General features: G+C 44.2%; 1 protein-coding gene across 1 annotated transcript in view; it reads left to right on the top strand.

Annotated features, from left to right (window-relative positions):
* Positions 1–2,381: 2,381 nt before the first annotated feature.
* The window catches only part of MPP4 (membrane palmitoylated protein 4), a 55,319-nt gene continuing 38,453 nt past the window's right edge, over positions 2,382–19,247 (top strand). The window contains exons 1-9 of the mRNA XM_030803188.1: positions 2,382–2,486; positions 3,332–3,453; positions 6,089–6,166; positions 8,957–9,037; positions 10,278–10,409; positions 11,116–11,197; positions 13,282–13,367; positions 14,875–14,946; positions 15,699–15,895. Of these exons, the coding sequence (XP_030659048.1) occupies positions 2,408–2,486; positions 3,332–3,453; positions 6,089–6,166; positions 8,957–9,037; positions 10,278–10,409; positions 11,116–11,197; positions 13,282–13,367; positions 14,875–14,946; positions 15,699–15,895 (929 nt within the window). The 5' untranslated portion in view covers positions 2,382–2,407. The remainder of the gene's footprint in view (positions 2,487–3,331; positions 3,454–6,088; positions 6,167–8,956; positions 9,038–10,277; positions 10,410–11,115; positions 11,198–13,281; positions 13,368–14,874; positions 14,947–15,698; positions 15,896–19,247) is intronic.

The raw sequence follows: 19,247 nt of genomic DNA, 5'->3' as shown, positions 1-19,247 counted from the left end.
TGAGGGCAGTAAGTTGCAACTGTTTTCTTAGCTACCTGGAGGGAGGGAAAATCATTTTCGGGAAGTTTTTTCTATGAGTTTTGTCTTAGCTTTGGCTGCCATAACAAAATACCATAGGCAGTGGCTTAAACAACAGAATTGTATTTTCTCATACAGTTCTGGAGGCTGGAAGTTGAAGATTGGGATGCCAGCATGGTTGGGTTATTGCGAGGGTTCTCTTCCTGGCTTTCAGATGGCCGTGTTTTCACTGTGCCATCATCTGGCAGGGAGGGAGAGAACACATGAACTCTGATGGCTCTTACCCAGACGCTAATGATATCATGAGGCCTCTACCTCATGAAGTTAACTAAACCCAGTTACCTCCCAAAGGCCCCATCTTCAAATACCATCAACACTGGGGATTAGGGCTTCAACATCTGAATTGGGGGTGAGGACACAACATTCAGTCCACAGTAAATTTGTCATAGAAACCTGAAGATGACCAGCTAAGCACAGTTTTTAGAATTTACATAAGTTGTAGATTAATTATTGTTTTTGCCTCTTTGGCTGAGAAACTTTGGGTCAAAACAAGCCTTTTAGAATGTATAAATTAGTTATCTAGGTAGCCCTGAAGTTGGCTCTAGATTTATTAGAAGCTATTTTAACCATTGCATTCACTCAAGAAACCACCGGCTATCTGTGAAGCACAGTCTATCTGTAAAGCTCCCTCACAATAAATTCATCTCAGAAATTTGTAGTCTCTAGTGTGTGCCCCCAACTGCCGAATGGGTAGGCCTAGCTCAGCACAGTCATTCGGGCATTAAATATGGTAGAAATGTGGTCCACCTTATGATGTGCAAACAACAGTTGGCTTGTTTAATCTGCACTGCTTCGCCAAGGACGTGTGATTTGTGAGATGCTGGAGGGGAACCAATTTTAAGAGTCAGCCTGAGTGTCAGCCTCATCTGTCTGCTCTGACTTTTGTCTGCTCTCTGGCAGGCACTCCATCTCCCTTTTCAATTTTCTACCCTGGAAGTGCTCCCCTCCAGGGAGGAAGATGAGTCAGATATGCAGCTGTGATGCTAAATGATTCAATAGAGGCAAAAACGCAGAACAGAGGAAAACGCATGGTTTAATCTGACTCCGTTGCAAGTGGGCAGGGTAGGTGATGGAGGGCAAGTCAAAAGCATAACGATGTCAAGCTTTGGTAGAACCTAGCAAACTAGAAGACTTCAGGGTGTTTGGAAAGGAATGTGTAGGGGAAAGTTGTCTAAAATGCTGTAACAGCTTTCTGTGTTGCTCTTCTCACTGCCTTAGAATTTAGAGTCAAAATAATAATGATCTTTTCTTCTTTTAGATAGCCTTCCTGGCTTCAGCCCACAATCTGTCTAGATTCTAGACAGTGGTTCTCAACCCTATCAGAGTCAATACTCCAGTCTTTAACAACTAATTTGAAGTGTTCCTTTTATAACAAAAACCTTAATTTATTCTTTATTGTCCTACTATAACAATGTTGTTGGTCCCTACCCCCACCGCATACCCCTTGGTCGTTACCATTTTGGTGCACTCTGGGCCCACTCCAGCTGTTAGCCCCTCCACGTCCTATCTGAAGGTATACATGTTGCATGCTGGAAGAGTCAGAAATAATGCTCTCTGCGAAGAGCTCTCAACCTGTTGGCTCTCAACAGGGGCCAAGAGAGTGAGAGTATTTATATACCAAGGTTGCCATTGGTGTATAAAAACCCTCATGTTGCCATTGGTGTATAAATACCCTCACTCCCTTGGCCCCTGTTCCCCCGTGGGATTAATCTCTAGTTGCCCACAGTGGTTACTTCTTGATAACAACCTATTACTGGCTTTTTCCCCTTCCCTGCCTCAATGCCCTACGCCCCATTGTATATTAAACCTGTGCAAAAGTGTCTTGTGTTTGCATGTAAAGAAAAGTTGGTGTCTAGATTCAGATAACTACAGGTTTTTTTGTTTTTCAGTGACATGAAAGTTCAGTGGGACATTTGAAATACAGGGCATGAGGCGATTCTTCACTGTGTAGGGCAACTTGTGGAAAACTTTGCTTAAAGAGCAGTAGGCATGTTTTCTTTGCCCATGTTTTCTTAATCCCTTCCTCCCCTACCCTGCTGGCTGAAATGTAGACGTGATGGCTGGAGCTGCAGCTGCCATCTTGGAGCAGGTAAACAGAACCATACTACACCCTAGGGTGGCAGAGCAGTGGCTGGAAGGAACCTATTCCCTGAGGACTCCATGGAGCAAGGCTGCCCTATTAGCCCTGGATTCTCTTTGTCTCTGAACTTTCACGTGAACAAGATATAAACTACTCTGCTAAGCCAAAATTATTCTGGGTTTCTACTTCTTGAAACTAAATCTACCTAAAGCAATATCTGAATTCCTTTTAGAAGCTCCAGCAGGGAGGATGATACAGTCAGACAAAGGAGCAGATCCACCAGACAAGAAGGACATGAAGCTTTCTACAGCCACCAATCCGCAGAATGGTATGTGTCACCAGGGCTCCTTTTCTAGACCAGAAAGTAATATCACCTCTGACATGTGATCAAATGAATAGGCAGAAATCCTGACAGACTTACTGTGATCCCTATGAGGATCTTGTACATTTTTGGTTGCACTACTGCCCTACCAGTGATAACTTTAAGAGCAAATTTCAAGCCAGGAAGGAAATAAACAGACATGGTGGATTCAAAACCTTTTTTTCCCTTACCTGACAATGTTTTATGTAAAACTTAGAACTTCTTAAGTTGTTCACATTCAGAATATCACTGCAACACTATGAAAATACTGTAAAAAATAGAATATTCACTAAAATCTGTTTAGACCCTTTAATAAGGAGAATACTGAGCTTTGCATTAAAAATCTATTGGGAGTTAGAATTTTTCAATATCACTCTCAATAAGAATTTTTTGAGAGGATGAAATGACTCTTATGTTTGAGTTAGAGAAAGAGGATACAGAACACAACTAGATAATTTTGGGATAAACGACAGGCTGGTAAGATGGGGGAGGGGGAAGCAATCATTTTCCTTTCATGACATCTTACATCTGCACATCACAATCTATTATTTTACTCAGTGTTAAGAACAACACTATGACAAAGCTAGCACCTTCTCATCTTGGGCAAAGAAACTGGGTTTTGGATAGTTATGTGACTTTGCGACGTTCACAAAGTAAGAGATGGAACAGGGTTTGAAGTCCGATCTTTTGGCCTGAGATCCAGTGTCATTTCCACTCCTGGTGAGACCCCATGGCATGCCCCAGCTGTCTGAGTTGCCTTTCACATTTACACCCGCACCTGCCACCCCATCTCTGCTCTCTTCCTTTCCTAGGCCTCTCCCAGATCCTCAGGCTTGTGCTGCAAGAGCTGAGTCTGTTCTACAGCAGAGACGTGAATGGAGTGTGTCTCTTGTACGATCTCCTCCACTCGCCGTGGCTTCGGGCTCTGCTAAAGGTGAGTGCTGCTTTGCTCGGAAGCCTTTGCTTGCTGAAGGGGTTGTGGGGAGTGTGTAGACAATGACAGTTTCAGTCCATTCAGGCTGGATAGCTGAATAGTTTATAAACAACAGAAATTGATATCTCACAGTTCGGTAGGCCAGGAAGTCCAAAATCCAGTCGGCAGCAGATTCAGTGTTTTTTGAGGGCTCCCTCTCTGGTTCATAAATGGTACCTTCTTGCTATGTCCTCACATAGTGGAAGGGGCTAGCCAGCTCTCTGGGGTCTCTTGTATAAGGGCGTTAATTCCCTATTCATGAGGGCAGAGCCCTGATGACCTATCGGCTCCCAAAGACCTTCCTTTTTTTTTTTTTGAGACAGTGTCTCACTCTGTTGCCCAGGCTGCAATGCGCTGGCCTGACCTCAACTCACTGTAACCTCCGCCTCCCGGCTTCAAGCGATTCTCCTGCCTCAGCCTCCTGAGTAGCTGGGATTACAGGCACCCACCACCATACTTGGCTAATTTTTGTAGTTTTAGTAGAGATGGGGTTTCACCATGTTGGCCAGGCTGGTCTCAAACTCCTGACCTCAGGTGATCTGTCCGGCTCAGCTTCCCAAAGTGCTGGGATTACAGGCGTGAGCCACAGCACCCAGCCAGCCTGACTTTTTAATATCATCACCTTGGGATGAGGATTTTAACATACGCATTTTGGAAGTACACATTCAGATCATAGCAACTACTTACCCAATGGTGTCATTTATCAACTGGTAGGAAATTTCAACTTGGAAAAAGTTCTTAGAAGGCAACTATCAGAGAAGAGCTACACAAACTTCTAAGCTTAGGAAGGAATTAACTTAGGTGGAGAAGAATATGGTAGTCCCTTCCTTTTCTCCCCACAGCTCTTTTTCTTCCAGAGGCCCCCTGGAATCACAAAACAGCCACCACAATGGTCATTGGCAACACTTTATCAGCTGGCTACAACCGTTTGCCCTTGCAGCAACCCTGGATATATAAAAGTGCTTTAAAAAGTTATTCCTATTTGTTTGTTAAAGTTAGAAAGTAAAATATCTACAGTTGTGTTTAGGTACCCTAAAGTTTCTTATTCTAAAGTTTCTTCTGGCCCAGTGTGATGGCTCATGCCTGTAATCCCAACATTTTGGGAGGCCGAGGCGGGTGGATCACCTGAGGTCAGGAGGTTGAGACCAGCCTGGCCAACATGGCAAAACCCTGTCTCTACTAAAAATACAAAAAATTAGCCACGTGCAGTGGCACGCACCTGTAATCTCAGCTACTCTGGGAGCTGAGGCATGAGAATAGCTTAAACCTGGGAGGCAGAGGTTGTAGTGAGCCAAGATTGAGCCACTGCACCTGGGTGACAGAGAGAGCCTCCATCTCAAAATAAATAAATAAAATAGAATAAATAAAGTTTATTCTTTTTTAATTTGGCTAAAATTCCATGCACTATACAATAGCATCTAATAGATAGTAGAAAAATAGCATCTACTATCTAGTAGATGCCACTACTATAATTTTGTTGTTCTCAACAAATGTTATTATTAAGAGAGATCCTTTTGAAGTTATTTTTTTGGGATGTGGGTATTTCCTTCACTTAAGTGTGAAATGTGGTCTGTCTTATAGTGCATGTTAATATTATACAATAAAAGTGGCAACATCTTTGGCATGAACGAAGAAGTACTCCTCCCAGCACTTGTTATAAAACACCTGATTTCTATCAGGCATTTTCCCACAGGATCAGCTAAGATAGGAGTTTTAATTTCATGATGGGCATTGCCTTTGCTCACCACTGCTAGGCCCTTGGTGAGTCATCTAATCAGCCTTCATCACTTCCAGGTAAACGTGAATGCGGGCCCTGAGATAGAGCAGGGAAGTAGCATCGTCACTAATCTGGATAGAAAAGACTGGGGGGCTCAGCTGGCCCCTTGGGCCTTATTTCTTCATCTGTAAGAGAAAACTCCTAAAATAAGATCGAGGGGTGCACTGCAGAGCTAGGCAGGCTTTGGTGTCCTCAGCCCAACCCTAGATCTTGGTATGGAAAAAAATTCCCAAGGGTATGCAGAGATGAAGTTGGAATTTTAAAAAATGAACTTGTACTGCAGAATTAGGAGAGGAATGGGGACAGCCCCAAAGTGCAAAGCAGAGTACAGAGAAGCGTTTGTAGCATGCCCGCCTCTTATTCAGAACCTTCAGTGGCCCTGAGCCACACAGCTCCACATGCTGCACAGGCGCCCAACGCAGGGGTCCTCACAGATGTCTGGTCCTAAAGGGCCCCTCCTTTAAGATGCTCCTTTATACCTCATCTACAAATCTCCATTGGTTTCAGCCCCGGACACCCTACCCTCACTCCTTTTAACAAGATTAAAAGTTTGAATTTCTTTTTATTACTGAAATGCTTGGGGAAGATCAATTTCCCAATGGCAGCCAATAATTAAGCTTTTGAAGCATTGGGGCCATCAAACTCAAGTTCATTTCTCTTTGGCAACTAGAGACACAACTTACTAAACACCAACACACACCATGCTGTGCAGCCATTGGTGCAGTTGCCTGGGGTGTTTCTTCCCTTTGAGAGTCTTAAATCCAAAATGGCAATAGTCATATTATCAATATCAATTCCCCCTCCCTTGTCCTTCTGCAGATTTATGACTGCCTCCAGGAATTTAAAGAAAAGAAACTAGTTCCTGCCACACCACATGCACAGGTGCTATCCTGTGAGGTAAGGAGATTTTATTCCAAAGGATAGTAGAGCTCTGATGTGGTGCCATTTTACCCACATTGCTGGTTCAAATGAATTAAAGGTTCTAAGGAAAAGTTTTATTGATGACTATGCATCTAATAAATGTTTTTAATTGAACTTTAATATAAGGAAGAACATTGGCTGGATATCTCCCCAAATTAAAACACTCCCCACCACCACCTACATCATTTTTAGCATGTGTCCATTTCTTTCTTTTTTCCTAAATCTTGTACTCTATTTGCCCTTCATAAACAGGGTAATGTTATAGTAATAATTCTCGGATTTATATGTCTAGCCTGGAGACTTCCCTAGATTCCAGTCTCAAATATCCAACCGCCTCCTCTCCATCTTACTTGGATGTCTAATGGACTCCTCCAAGTTCACATGTTCCAAACTGAGCTCCCGATCTTCCCCACCTGCCGATCACCCCACCCACTCTTCTGGGAGCCTTTTCTATCTCAGAAATGACACCTGTGTTCTTGCAGTGCTCAGGCCAGAATCTTAGGGGTCATTTTGACTCTCTTTTTCTGATACCTCACACCCAATCAGAAAGCAAATCCTCTCAGCTCTACTTTCAATATATATCCAGGATCTCACCACCCCATACCATCATCATCATCTCTTACATAGATAATTGCAAAATTGCCTCCTACCTGGTCTCCTGTGTCCACTCTTGCTCCTCTGTAGTCTACTCTCAATGCAGCAACCAAAGATACCCTCTTTGAAAGCAGGTCAAATCATATCACTTCCTCACTAACACTCAAACCCTTCAAATGACTTCCCATCTCAGAGTAAACACCAAAGTTCCTTTTTTTTTTTTTTTTTTTTTGATACAGAGTCTTGCTCTGTCACCCAGACTACAGTGCAGTGTCATGATCTCTGCTCACTGCAACCTCTTGCCTCCTGGGTTCAAGCAATTCTCATGCCTCAGCCTCCCGAGTTGCTAGGACCACAGGAACCCACTACGCCTGGCTAATTTTTGTATTTTTGGTAGAGACGGGGTTTCACTATGTTGGCCAGGCTGGTCTCAAACTCCTGACCCTAAGCCATCCGCCCACCTTGGCCTCCCAGAGTGCTGGGATTACAGGTGTGAGCCACCGCACCTGGCCTAAACACCAAAGTTCTTACATAGCTGAACACAATCAAGCTGCTGTTACCTCTTCGACTTCACACACAATGCTTTCTCCATTCACTCTGCTCCAGCCACATTGACCCCTTGTTGTTGTTTAAATTCATCAGGCTGGGTGCAGTAGCTCATGCCTATAATCCCAGCACTTTGGGAGCCTGAGGCAGGCTGATCACTTGAGCCCAGGAGTTCAAGACCAGCCTGGCCAACATAGCGAAACCCCACCTCTACTAAAAATACAACAACAACAACAAAAATTAGCTGGGCATTGTGGTGCATGCCTGTAATGCCAGCTACCTGGGAGGCATGAAAATTGCTTGAACCCAGGAAGTAGAGGTTGCAGCGAGCCGAGATCACACCACTGCACTCCAGCCTGGGTGACAGAGTGAGACTGTCTCAAAAAACAAACAAACAAACCCAAAAAACAAATCATCAGGTATGCTTCTGCCTGCGGCCTTTTGCACTCGCCATTCCTTATGTCAGCAATGCTCTTGCCCAGATATATACCTGATTTGTCCCTCATCTCCTTCCAGTCTCCACTCAGATGCCACCTTCTCAGTGAGGCTTTTCCTGGTCACCTATCTAAAATTGTATCCCCTCCTAGCACTCCCTAGCCAGCTTCCCTGGTTTATTTTTCTTCTTAACACTTGTCACCATCAAACAAAACTATTTTACTTACACTTTTCATTTGTTGTCTGTGTCTCCTCCCTAGAATGTAAACTCCGTGCGAATGGAGATTTTTGTCAGCCACTGCTGTTTTTGCATCACCTAAAACAGTTCCTAGCACATAGTAGTGTTCAATAAATATTTGTCAAATGAATGAATAAATATAATCCATTTTATTATTTGTTGCCCAAACCATATTAAAAGAAACAGCAAAAAAGAAAGAAAAAACTTCTACTCTCAATTCCAGTAATCAACAACTCAAATTGTTCTCAGTTGTCCACAGGAAAAGCACATATATAATATTTTATTCAGTTGAAATCCCAGTGAATGGACGTAAACCTTTGTAAACTGCTTGTTTTCACTTGACTGTAGGTAATGGGGCTGACTAAAGTCTTGAAAGGTCTTATGTCCTCCGAAAGCAGGTCTACGCCTAAACCACAGCAGAGAGATCAGAATTTTTTTCTGCTTAGCACTTTTTTATTGTAACAAGCATTAAAATTGCTAATCAACTGATACTCTAAAAGAGAAATTATGATTTCCATTTTCTATTTGAAGAATGGAGCATCCCGTGGGATTAAGCTCTTTGAGTTCCCCAGGTACGTTCCTAGAGAAACTCATACAGCTTCATAAGCCTGCAAAGCATTGACATCAGCCAACAGCTATTATATTTTAGAGGCACTAGAGGAAAAGTGCCTTGGTTCATATGCTGTTACCAAATTGGTACATCCTCCATGTCTGTGGCCAGGACTGGGGCATTGGGTTTAGATCCATCTCAAATCTTGAATTCTATTTGCTATATTAAAGTAGCAATTTTAATGAATAAAGAAGGATGGTAGGCTTTAATGGGTGGCTTTAAAGATGAAAAATAAGGCTCCAATAATAGCTTTGTAAAGGTCAATATCATGTTAGTATATATGTTATCCAGCCTGGGTGAGATTTTTTTTTAATTTTATAATGTATGCTTTTCCATGAACCAGGTAGTGGAGTTATTACGTGAAACCCCTACTTCCCCTGAGATCCAAGAGCTGAGACAAATGCTCCAGGCTCCACACTTTAAGGCAAGTGCCTGCTAAAATAGAAAAGATGTCCCCATCTGGCACATAGACAGAGTTGGGAAGGAGAAATATATGTGATGGAAAATGTTCTCTCTGAATAGATGTTCTATTACTGTACACGGGTACTGACCAACAGATTGTACTTAAATATGTGGGACTCAGATGTGAGTAGCTCAGTGTTGTCAATCGTGCAGTCAAGCCTCATGTGTTTATGAGGAGGCATCCAGAACTTTCCATGGTGCTTTGTTTCCCCTACAAAGCTATTGCCCATCTAAAAATCTTGAGTAGCAAACAGGGAACATTCTAGTTATAGAGGAATACCTCCATGCTTCCTTTCCAACGTGGGACTATTTTGAGTTTTAGATAATGTGTGTGTATTTGGAAGATACAGTATAATGATGATTATCCCTGTGAGAGGGTTTATGAAGAACATTTGATTGCAGAACAGAAACCTATCTCTTAGTACTTACAGATTTGAGACCAATTTATCAATAAATTAGAACTTTAAGACAATGTCTGCATTTGGAGTGCTGAAATTTATCAGTCAAAAGTTATAATTCACAACACAACCACCAGTCATCAAATATCCTCAAGGGCACACACTACTTAGAGAATTTTCTGAGTTCCAACTAAATTCTGTCTACCAATCTCAGTCAGGGCGGCAGAGTGACAGCTTCTCCACTCCGTGAAATGAAGAATTTAACCTAGTGGGCTAGTCAAAGAAACTCTTTGATCATACCCTATGATCATACCCTATGATCAAAGAGTTTGATCATATGAACTTCTCATTCTGTACCACATGAGCCCTTGAGTGTTACTAACAAATTAAACCAGCAAGATATTTTGATTGCTGCCCTTCATTCTACCTTAATTAGGGAAAATATTATAAAAGTTGTTTTGTAGTTCAAACTCCACAGGGGCATCACAGATTACATGGGCTGCCAGGAAATAAGAATGTCGTGGCATAATACATTTTAGCAGAAATGAAAGAGTGTATTGTGCATTGCTTAACCTCTCTGTGCCTTATTTCCTTATCTGCAAATTGAGGACAATTAATGTACCTGCCTCATAGAATTATTGTGAAGATTGGATTAATTCATATAAAATGCTTTGCACTGTGTCTGGCATGTCTGTATTGGTGTTTGTTGTTGCTGCTGTGTCTTAGATAGTATCGAGTCACTATCTTCTAGAGGGGTTTGGCCCATGTGTGACATTTGCTCACCTTTTCCTTCCCTGTGCCCAGGCCTTGCTCAGTGCCCATGACACGATAGCTCAGAAAGATTTTGAACCCCTTCTCCCTCCACTGCCAGACAATATCCCTGAGAGTGAGGAAGCAATGAGGATTGTTTGTTTGGTGAAAAACCAACAGCCCCTGGTAAGGAAATCATTTTTTATCTTTCCATTTAGGATATGCTTAGGTTAATTGTGAACCAAATTATATCTAGTCGTTACTTGGGCAGTAGTCTTGCCTGCGATCACATATACAGTGATAATAACGGCAGTCAACTCTACAAGTTTTGCCTGTGGTTTCAAACATATTACATGTCATAGTATTTTCTCTAAGGAAAGATTTCAGCTTAGTGTTTTTCTTTTGTGAAAAGTAAGATGAGATTTATAAGACATTTTTGTGAGAAATAAGACATAAGTTTTATTTTAATATTTGGCTTTCTGACCTATGCATGTATTTGACTCAATTCCATTGCATTTGCCCATTTCCTCCTATATTAATGAGAAGCTAAGGAAGGCATTAATTTAGTTTTCTAAGAACAGTCCCTCTAATTAGGTTTTAATTGTGGGAGGTTTCTGTATCTTTGGAAGAATCTAAATATTCTTTTATGTCTATGTGATTGAAACGAGACCCCAGGAAGCCAAAGTCGAATGGCCTTTCCTTTTTGATGGCATGCTATGACTGACAGCTCACAGGGCACTGTGTGGCCCCTCTGTCCCTGGTTGCCTGAATAGCCTTGTTTGAAAAACCAGAGCTGCATTGATTGAAAGACCAGAACTGCATTGATTGAGGGAAGCCACCTGGAAAATGGTCATGTTAGGTAACAGAGGGATCTCGTCTATTCTCTCTTCAGGGAGCCACCATCAAGCGCCACGAGATGACAGGGGACATCTTGGTGGCCAGGGTCATCCACGGTGGGCTGGCGGAGAGAAGTGGTAAGCTGGAGCAGCTGGGATTGAGAGTTACCAGAAAAACAGGAAACCCTTGCTCTGTCGTCTAGGCTGGAGTGCAGTGGCGCGATCTCAGCTCACTGCAAGCTCCACCTCTGGGGTTCGCCATTCTCCTGCCTCAGCCTCCCAAGTAGCTGGGATTACAGGAGCCCACCACCACACCCGGCTAATTTTTTGTATTTTTAGTAGAGGCAGGGTTTCACTGCGTTAGCCAGGATGGTCTCAATCTCCCGACCTCGTGATCTGCCCGCCTCAGCCTCCCAAAGTGCTGGGACTACAGGCATGACCCACGCACTTGGCCTGAGAAATCCCTCTTTCCTAACTTGGGCCAGGGCTTTAGTAAGTTCCATTTCTTGGATAAAGCAGTAAAGAAAGAAGAAACAAATATTCCAGAGAAATCTTACTCCTCTCCTTCAATGAGTCCTTCCCATTCTAGGTACCACATTAAAGTCTCTCAGTTTACATTCTCATGGCAACCTCAAAGGTAACTATTACCATGCCATTGTATAGATGAGGAAACTGAGGCTCAAAGAGATTATGAAACTAACTTGCTCAAAGTTACGCCGTTTGAGTCAGGATTCAAGCTGCCTAGCTCTATATTCCAAACTTTTTCTCTGCACTTTGTCCTTCTACTTTCAGAAAGGCATAGCTCTTTCCCATCTTGAAATGCCTTTTGCTCACACTTTCAACCAGTTAACCAGATTTTTATCCTTTCACTGCTGTTCTTTTAAAAACTTTTTTTTTTTTTTTTTTTTTTTTTTTGAGACAGGGTCTTACCCTGTTGCTCAGGCTGGAGTGCAGTGGTATGATCATGACTCACTGCAGCCTCAACTTCCTGGGCTCAAGCAATCCTTCCACCTCAGCCCCCGAGTAGCTGGGACCACTGGTGCACACTACCATGCCCAGCCAATTTTTCTATTTTTTGTTTAGATAGGGTCTCACTATGTTGCCCAGGCTGGTGTCAACCTCCTGGGCTCAAGCAATCCTCCTGCCTTGGCCTCCCAGAGTGTTGGGATTACAGGCATGAGCCACCACACCTGGCTACTGTTGTGCTTCTGAAATGAGTGGTTCTATACCTGTTATGCATCTTCACTACCCTGAAGCCCTAAAACCTGGCGCATGCTTTATACTTCAACATTCTCATTATAAATACCAAGAATTTCCTAGTTGCTAAGTCCATCATTGGCCCTTCCTTCCTCCTCAGTTCCTTTTTTTTTTTTTTTTTTTTTGAGACAGAGTCTCAGTCTGTCACCTAGGCTGGAGTACAGTGGGGCAATCACAGCTCATTGCAACCTCTGCCTCCCGAGTTCAAGCAATTCTCCTGCCTCAGCCTCCAAAGTAGCTGGGATTACAGGCATGTACCGCCATCCCCAGCTAATTTTTTTTTTTGTATTGTTAGTAGAGACAGAGTGTCGTCATGTTGGCAAGGCTGGTCTTGAACTTCTGGCCTCAAGTGGTCCACCCACCTTGGCCTCCCAAAGTGCTAGGATTATAGGCATGAGCCACCATGCCTGGCCCCTCCTCAGTTTTATTTCCACTTCTTGACCACATCTGATGCTGGTGACACCTTTCTTGAATTTTTTTCATCCTTGGTTTCTGTTCTATGACATCATTCTGCTTCTTCTCTCAACTATCTGACAACTCTACTGTTTTACCTCACATTTCTCAAGTCTTCACTTAAACCCCAAGTTTCTCCACATTTTCTCTTGAAGAATACCTACCCCATTTCCTTTTGGTCATTGGCTTATGACCCTGACATCTTTGGTTTTAGTGCTATTTTCTTACCAGTGTTCTGGTTCCATTTTACAACATCAGACTAGCAAAAATAAAATTATTACCATAAGTCAATTCCAAGTATTTGTGATGAGGTAGAAAAATGGACTGCTCACACATTTCTGGGGGTGATGTAAGTTGGAATAATCAGCTTTCTTTTCTATTATTATTTTATATTAAACATTTTTAGAGCATGCTTGGGTTAGTGAGTTTGTTAAATAGCTATTGAGGTAGCTACTGCTATTTTTATCCTACTTCTTTGTATCTTTCTGTGTTTTGTGTTACTGTCTGCCTAGGGTTGCTATATGCTGGAGACAAACTGGTAGAAGTGAATGGAGTTTCAGTTGAGGGACTGGACCCGGAACAAGTGATCCATATTCTGGTAAATCTTCTTTTTGCCTTTTTGTTAATGACTTGGAGAAATGTCAAGGCTGAACTGGGACCATCAAGCCCACGTGTGTGCCCTGGGATGTACCGGGGACTCGAGTTCTCTTGACAGCTTTCTCCCTCCAGGCTCCCAGACCTTGTCTGTCACCCATGTCACTTGCTGACCTCCCACTCGAGAAGTTCTGGTCTTCGCTGGGAAACTTCCCTTCCCAAGCTGCTCCTTCCTCCTTCAGCCTCGGGAAGGCTGGCAGGGCCGCCAGCCCAGCTCCCTCATCACCTGGATTGCTCCATTGGAAACTGAACCTGGGGTGGGCAGAGTGAGACTTTGTAGGAGAGTCTGAACCTGAGCAAACCACTCCTTCCCCCACTAACACTTTTCTACAGCTGAAATGTTCAACATCTTCTTGGAGGGCAGCTTTGGGGGAAGAAAGGAGTCACCAGACAGCAGCATATAGGGCGGGGGACATCCTTGGTGACCCTGCCACTCTTCCTTGTGGTTGGAGCTAAGGATTGATAACCTGATTAATGAGCATTTGCTCTCCCTCAGGTTCCTATTCCTGCCCTTCAAACCGTTCCCCAAATTGCAGTTCAGCTGTTAATAGCCATAGCAGCATGCCCCTCCCACCTCCCACCATGCACAGCCCAGGTGTGGGGCCTGGGTTGATTACCGTATAGTATAGTGGATAGACCAGTGGTTCTCAAACTGAGTTCCTGCCAGGATTTCATAGCAGTGGCTTCGAGACTGAGGTGAGGAGTGGTGCTGTGAGACAAGCACCTAAATCCTTTGTAAGCCACTGCTGCAAGATTCTGTGTGGTATAGAAGGTGCTGCAAAGGAAGCTTGGAGTACTGGAAATCACAGATACGCATGGCTTCTACCTGCTGGTGCCAGCTGTGATGTTGCCGGGACAGTGGGATTATGAAATTCCTGAGTACAAACAGGGTCTTAATCTCTAGATGTTTAATGCCCATCACAGTGCGTGTAACAGGGGAATTCTTCCTTCCCCCAGTCTGAGAGCTCCCTATTTCCACCATTAGTTTGGAAGGTTGTCAGTTCTCCCAGAAAACTTAGGAGCCCCTCTTCTTCCCCATCAGACTGGGGTATCTGGTGTAGAAACAGGCATTCAGGAAATGCTTACTGAGTAAGGGAATAAAGAGGGAAAGTCAGATGGAGATCCCGTCTCTCCCCAGGGCCTGTGTGCGGAAGACCTCGCTGGATGGGGTGTTTCTGTTTCAGTGCAGGGTCGGGGGTCCCTGGAAGAGGCCACTTCAGTGTGGCTTTTAGCAGACCAGTGACCCCAGAACCCCACAGCAGGGCAGATGTAGGGGTAAATTGCTTCCTGATTTCCATTTCTGGATGGTGACAGCTGCAGAGCCCCTGTGAAGGGCTCTCGGGGGATGTTGCCATTAGACCTGGATACATTGCACTGTAACTCTGTCTACCGAGCCCCAATAACCCTGCTACCTCCATGATTGTCATCCTTTCTCCTCTCTCATTTTCCAGGGCATGTCTCGAGGCACAATCATGTTCAAGGTGGTTCCAGTCTCTGACCCTCCTGTGAATAGCCAGAAGATGGTAAGAATTTACTGAGCCTTCGGCCGGGCGCGGTGGCTCACGCTTGTAATCCCAGCACTTTGGGAGGTGGAGGCGGGCAGCTCATGAGGTCAGGAGATCGAGACCACGGTGAAACCCCGTCTCTACTAAAAATACAAAAAATTAGCCGGGTGTGGTGGCGGGCACCTGTAGTCCCAGCTACTTGGGAGGCTGAGGCAAGAGAATGGCGTGAACCCGGGAGGCGGAGCTTGCAGTGAGCCGAGATTGCGCCACTGCACTCCAGCCTGGGCGACAGAGCGAGACTCCGTCTCAGAAAAAAAAAAAAAAAAAAGAATTTACTGAGCCTTCAGTCTCACACACAGTAGATCCCCAAGTAACAGCAACTAAATATGATGTGTAATAATCCTATCCTTTGTACCATGTTGGACCTGGGTTCAAGACTGTGTTGGATATTTTTCAATACTGATGGCCTGAAAAGCAAAATGAGTAAATGAGTACAGTACAAGGAGATAGGATACTAAGAAGTCAAGAAGCAACATAAAAAATCGTGAACATTTGAGCCTAAACTTCTCTAAGCTAAGAGATGCTTTTTATCATGGTACTTAGGCTCAGGAGGTGAGTTCTCTTTTTTGGTGAGGGTGGAGAGGAAAGATAGGAGTAGCAGCTAGAGGAGTGGGAGAAATGGTTTTAAGTCATGATGGCCCATGGGCAAGGGTTCTTCGGATGGCACCATTAGGCACCTTCTGATAGCGTTATTATGCACCTGCCATCAGGTATACGTCCGTGCCATGACTGAGTACTGGCCCCAGGAGGATCCCGACATCCCCTGCATGGACGCTGGATTGCCTTTCCAGAAGGGGGACATCCTCCAGATTGTGGACCAGAATGATGCCCTCTGGTGGCAGGCCCGAAAAATCTCAGACCCTGCTACCTGCGCTGGGCTTGTCCCTTCTAACCACCTTCTGAAGAGGTAAGGAACGTCACCACTCCTGGACTCAGGGCTGAACCATCAGGAAACAAAATGTTTTTCATGGGCTTCTGTTACCACAGTTAAGATGAGATAAAGAGGGACAAGCAGATGAATGAACACACACACATTGGTTTATAAATCCAAATGTCAACTTATCGATAAACCCTAAGCATCTTAAATACCAAGGAGACGAGAATAATCATATCAGCTAGAAAACAGGGAAAAGTCTTGGGAAACTAAATTAAACTTAAAAAGTGCTATGGCCTGAATGTTTGTGTCCTCTCCAAAATTCATATGTTGAGACCTAATCCCCAATGCAATAGTATTAAGAGGCGGGGCCTTTAGCAGGTGGTTAGGTCATGAGCACTCTGCCCTCATGAATGGGATTAGTGCCCTTATAAAAGAGGCCTGAGGGAGCTTATTTGCCCCTTCCACCATGGGAGGACACAGATAAAAGGTGCCATTTATGAGTCACGGAGCCAGCCCTCGCCAGACACTGCATCCACTGGTTCCTTGATCTTGGACTTCCCAGCTTCCAGAACTATGAGCAAATACATTTCTGTTGTTTATAAGTGACCCAGTTTATGGTACTTTGTTATAGCAGCCTGCACAGACTAAGACAGAAAAGGATTCATCTTTCAAGGCTGAGTTGAGACCTCAATTTCAACCCACCACCCTCACCTTATGCTACTGAGGTTTGACGAGCTACCAAGGGAGGGCGTGCAAATAGAAAGCAGCAGCAGTCCCAGGCTCAGCCACTGTTAAGAGATCAAGAAGAAAAAATGGAACCAGTAAAGGGTATTGAGAAGGAATGACCAATGAGGCAGAATGAAAATCAAGACTGTATGGGGTCCTCAACAGCTATATCACCTTCTGCTGAGAAGGCTGAGAATTGACCATTGGATTTAGCAGTATGACAGTCATTAGTGATCTTAATAAGAGCAATTTCAGTGGAGAAGTGGGGCCAAAATCCTCATTAGAGTGGGATTTGAAGAAATGGATGACAGTGAGCATAGGAAACTCTTTGAGACATTTTGGGATAAAGCAGAGCAGAACGATGGAGAAATAGCCAGAGGGGAGAGTGGAGTGGTGTGAGTGAAATTTTTAGATGGTGTAAGTAATGGGAGTCATCCACCAGAGGGAACATTTTGATGATAAGAGAGAAAGAGAAGAGAACTGCTGTTGTTGATGTCTTTGAGCAGGCGGAAGGAGATATGCTTTAGTATTCAAGAAGAGAGCTTGGCCTGACCTAGGATCATAAACAGCTCATCCATAGAAATGGTACCACGAGGGAAGATGGAGTATGGGGCACAGCTGAGGTTGGAGCATATGGCAGGCACTTGTGGAAGTTCTTTCCTAGCTGTTATTTTCTCAGTGAAATGAGAAACCATAAGCAGAGAGCAGGGTGGGGAAGGAGGCATTGGGAAGGAGAGAGCAGAAAGCTTGAAAAGTTTCCGTGAGAGTTGGAGAGCAAACGGATTAGGTAAACATAGTGTGATCAGCATTAAGGGCCCTCTTAAGTTAAAGGTCATACATTTGAAGTGCTTCTGGGGTGCGGGTCCAGATTAGACAGAGGGTTGGATTTAACAGCAAATCAAGAGGGGGCCAAGGGACAGATTATAAAGATGGAGTGTGACATGTAAGCTGTTTAGGAGGGAGATGAGGAAACGAAGCAGGTGAGGATTGGTGAGAAGGAAGTAAGATCAATGGATTGCAGGTCTTTATGAGGTCAACAGTACATTGGGGCTGGGAAGATGGGAGGTGTTAGTAGGAGAAAGGGATGCTGGAAGTTAAAATTAAGGAGAGATTGCTGTTGTCGGTACTGATGAGGTCTTGGGTATGACAATGGGAGGCAGTGACTGAGGTTGAATGAGGGAAAGGTTATTGGAAAAGAGGAGATCAAGCACCCAATAGGCCAGGGTGCTGAAAGGGACATTTGTATGTGTGATAAAATCATTGAGAACTGTGACAGAACAGTGTTGAGACCTAGGAACGAGCAGGAGTGAGCTGGTGATGGCTATCAGAAAAGTAGTGGGATGATGTTCAAAGCTGGGGGCTCCTAGGGAAGAGGAAGAATAATCTTGAAATGGCAGTGAGAAGCAAGGACACACCCCCCACCTCCAGGCCCAGTGGAAGGAAAGCTATACATGAGGATGTGCTGGAGCCATCTGACACGAGCCATCTGTTCACACACCCACATTCAGTGAAGACAGGGTGTTAGCTTGAAATCAGCCACCGTGAGAGCATAAACACTGCAGAAATCAGCAGAGCCTCTGAGTTAGGGCTCCCATCCCCCAGAGCTATTTCACCAGCACCCCACTGGGAGTGGGAGAGGAAACATCCCCCTCTTGAAGGCTGCAGGAGAAGCAGACCACAGGGAGAGTTGGGCTGCAGTTAGAGCAAGAAGAAAGGGCTCAAAGAAGAGGCTGAGGTCTAAGAGAGTTTGCTGAAGATTTGCTGTGAGTTCCAGAGGGCGTGGGTGGGTGGCAGGGGTCTTATAGGGATTAAAGCACAGGGGATAAGGGGTGACCTGAGCTTGGGGGCTGAAGGACATGAACAGGGATAAAGGCCTAATGAGATTAGTCCTCATGGTTTCAGGTCCGAAAGTGGTGAGGAGGGTCTGGCAGGGGTCTTGCAAGGAGCACACAAAACCCAATTATGGGTTTACTGGGGGAGCACACAAATAAAGGATGATAGGAAGTTCTTATGCTGCTTTTAGTCATTGCCACATGAAAACCTAATATGAAAATAAGAAATTAAACAATTTCATTTAGAAGCAATATGTCAATAGTAGAGTCTACACAAATGTCTTGTTGGGGACAGAATGACGGAAGTCACCTCAGGTTCTCCTGAATCTCATTCAGAAAACCAGGAGGCACATTGGAGGCCTGGAGGAGGGTGTTGAGACTAAACCCACTGCTGCATCTGCACAAGAGGCTTGTCCCCAGCACAGGCTGATGTGGTTTTTGAGAAGTCAGTATCTCTGAGCCTCAATAAATGAGGTCTTTGATATCTACAAACAATTTTTCTCTCTTCCCACCTCTCCAACTTTGCTATGAGTAAAAATGAGCTGGGTATTTTGTAAAATACAGATACCCCGGCTCTGCCCTCCCCTCCCTGAGGATCTGATTCAATAGATACGGACTGAGTCAGGAATCTGCATCTTCGCCAAGCACCTCAGGTGCTCAGGGTAAGTGGTATGAAGAGCAGCATTGTGCTTAGGAATAGAGAATGAGCGCATAAAATATTTTTTAAGCTCTTTATAAGAGTGACAGATTTGAATGCAAGTAGCTGGGGGGTTTTGTTGTTGTTTTGCTTGTTTGTTTTTATTTTCAACAGGTAGAAAATTACA

Source organism: Nomascus leucogenys, chromosome 22a, assembly GCF_006542625.1.
Source record: "Nomascus leucogenys isolate Asia chromosome 22a, Asia_NLE_v1, whole genome shotgun sequence".
NCBI lineage: Eukaryota > Metazoa > Chordata > Mammalia > Primates > Hylobatidae > Nomascus > Nomascus leucogenys.
This window is presented reverse-complemented; position numbering and strand designations above follow the sequence as displayed.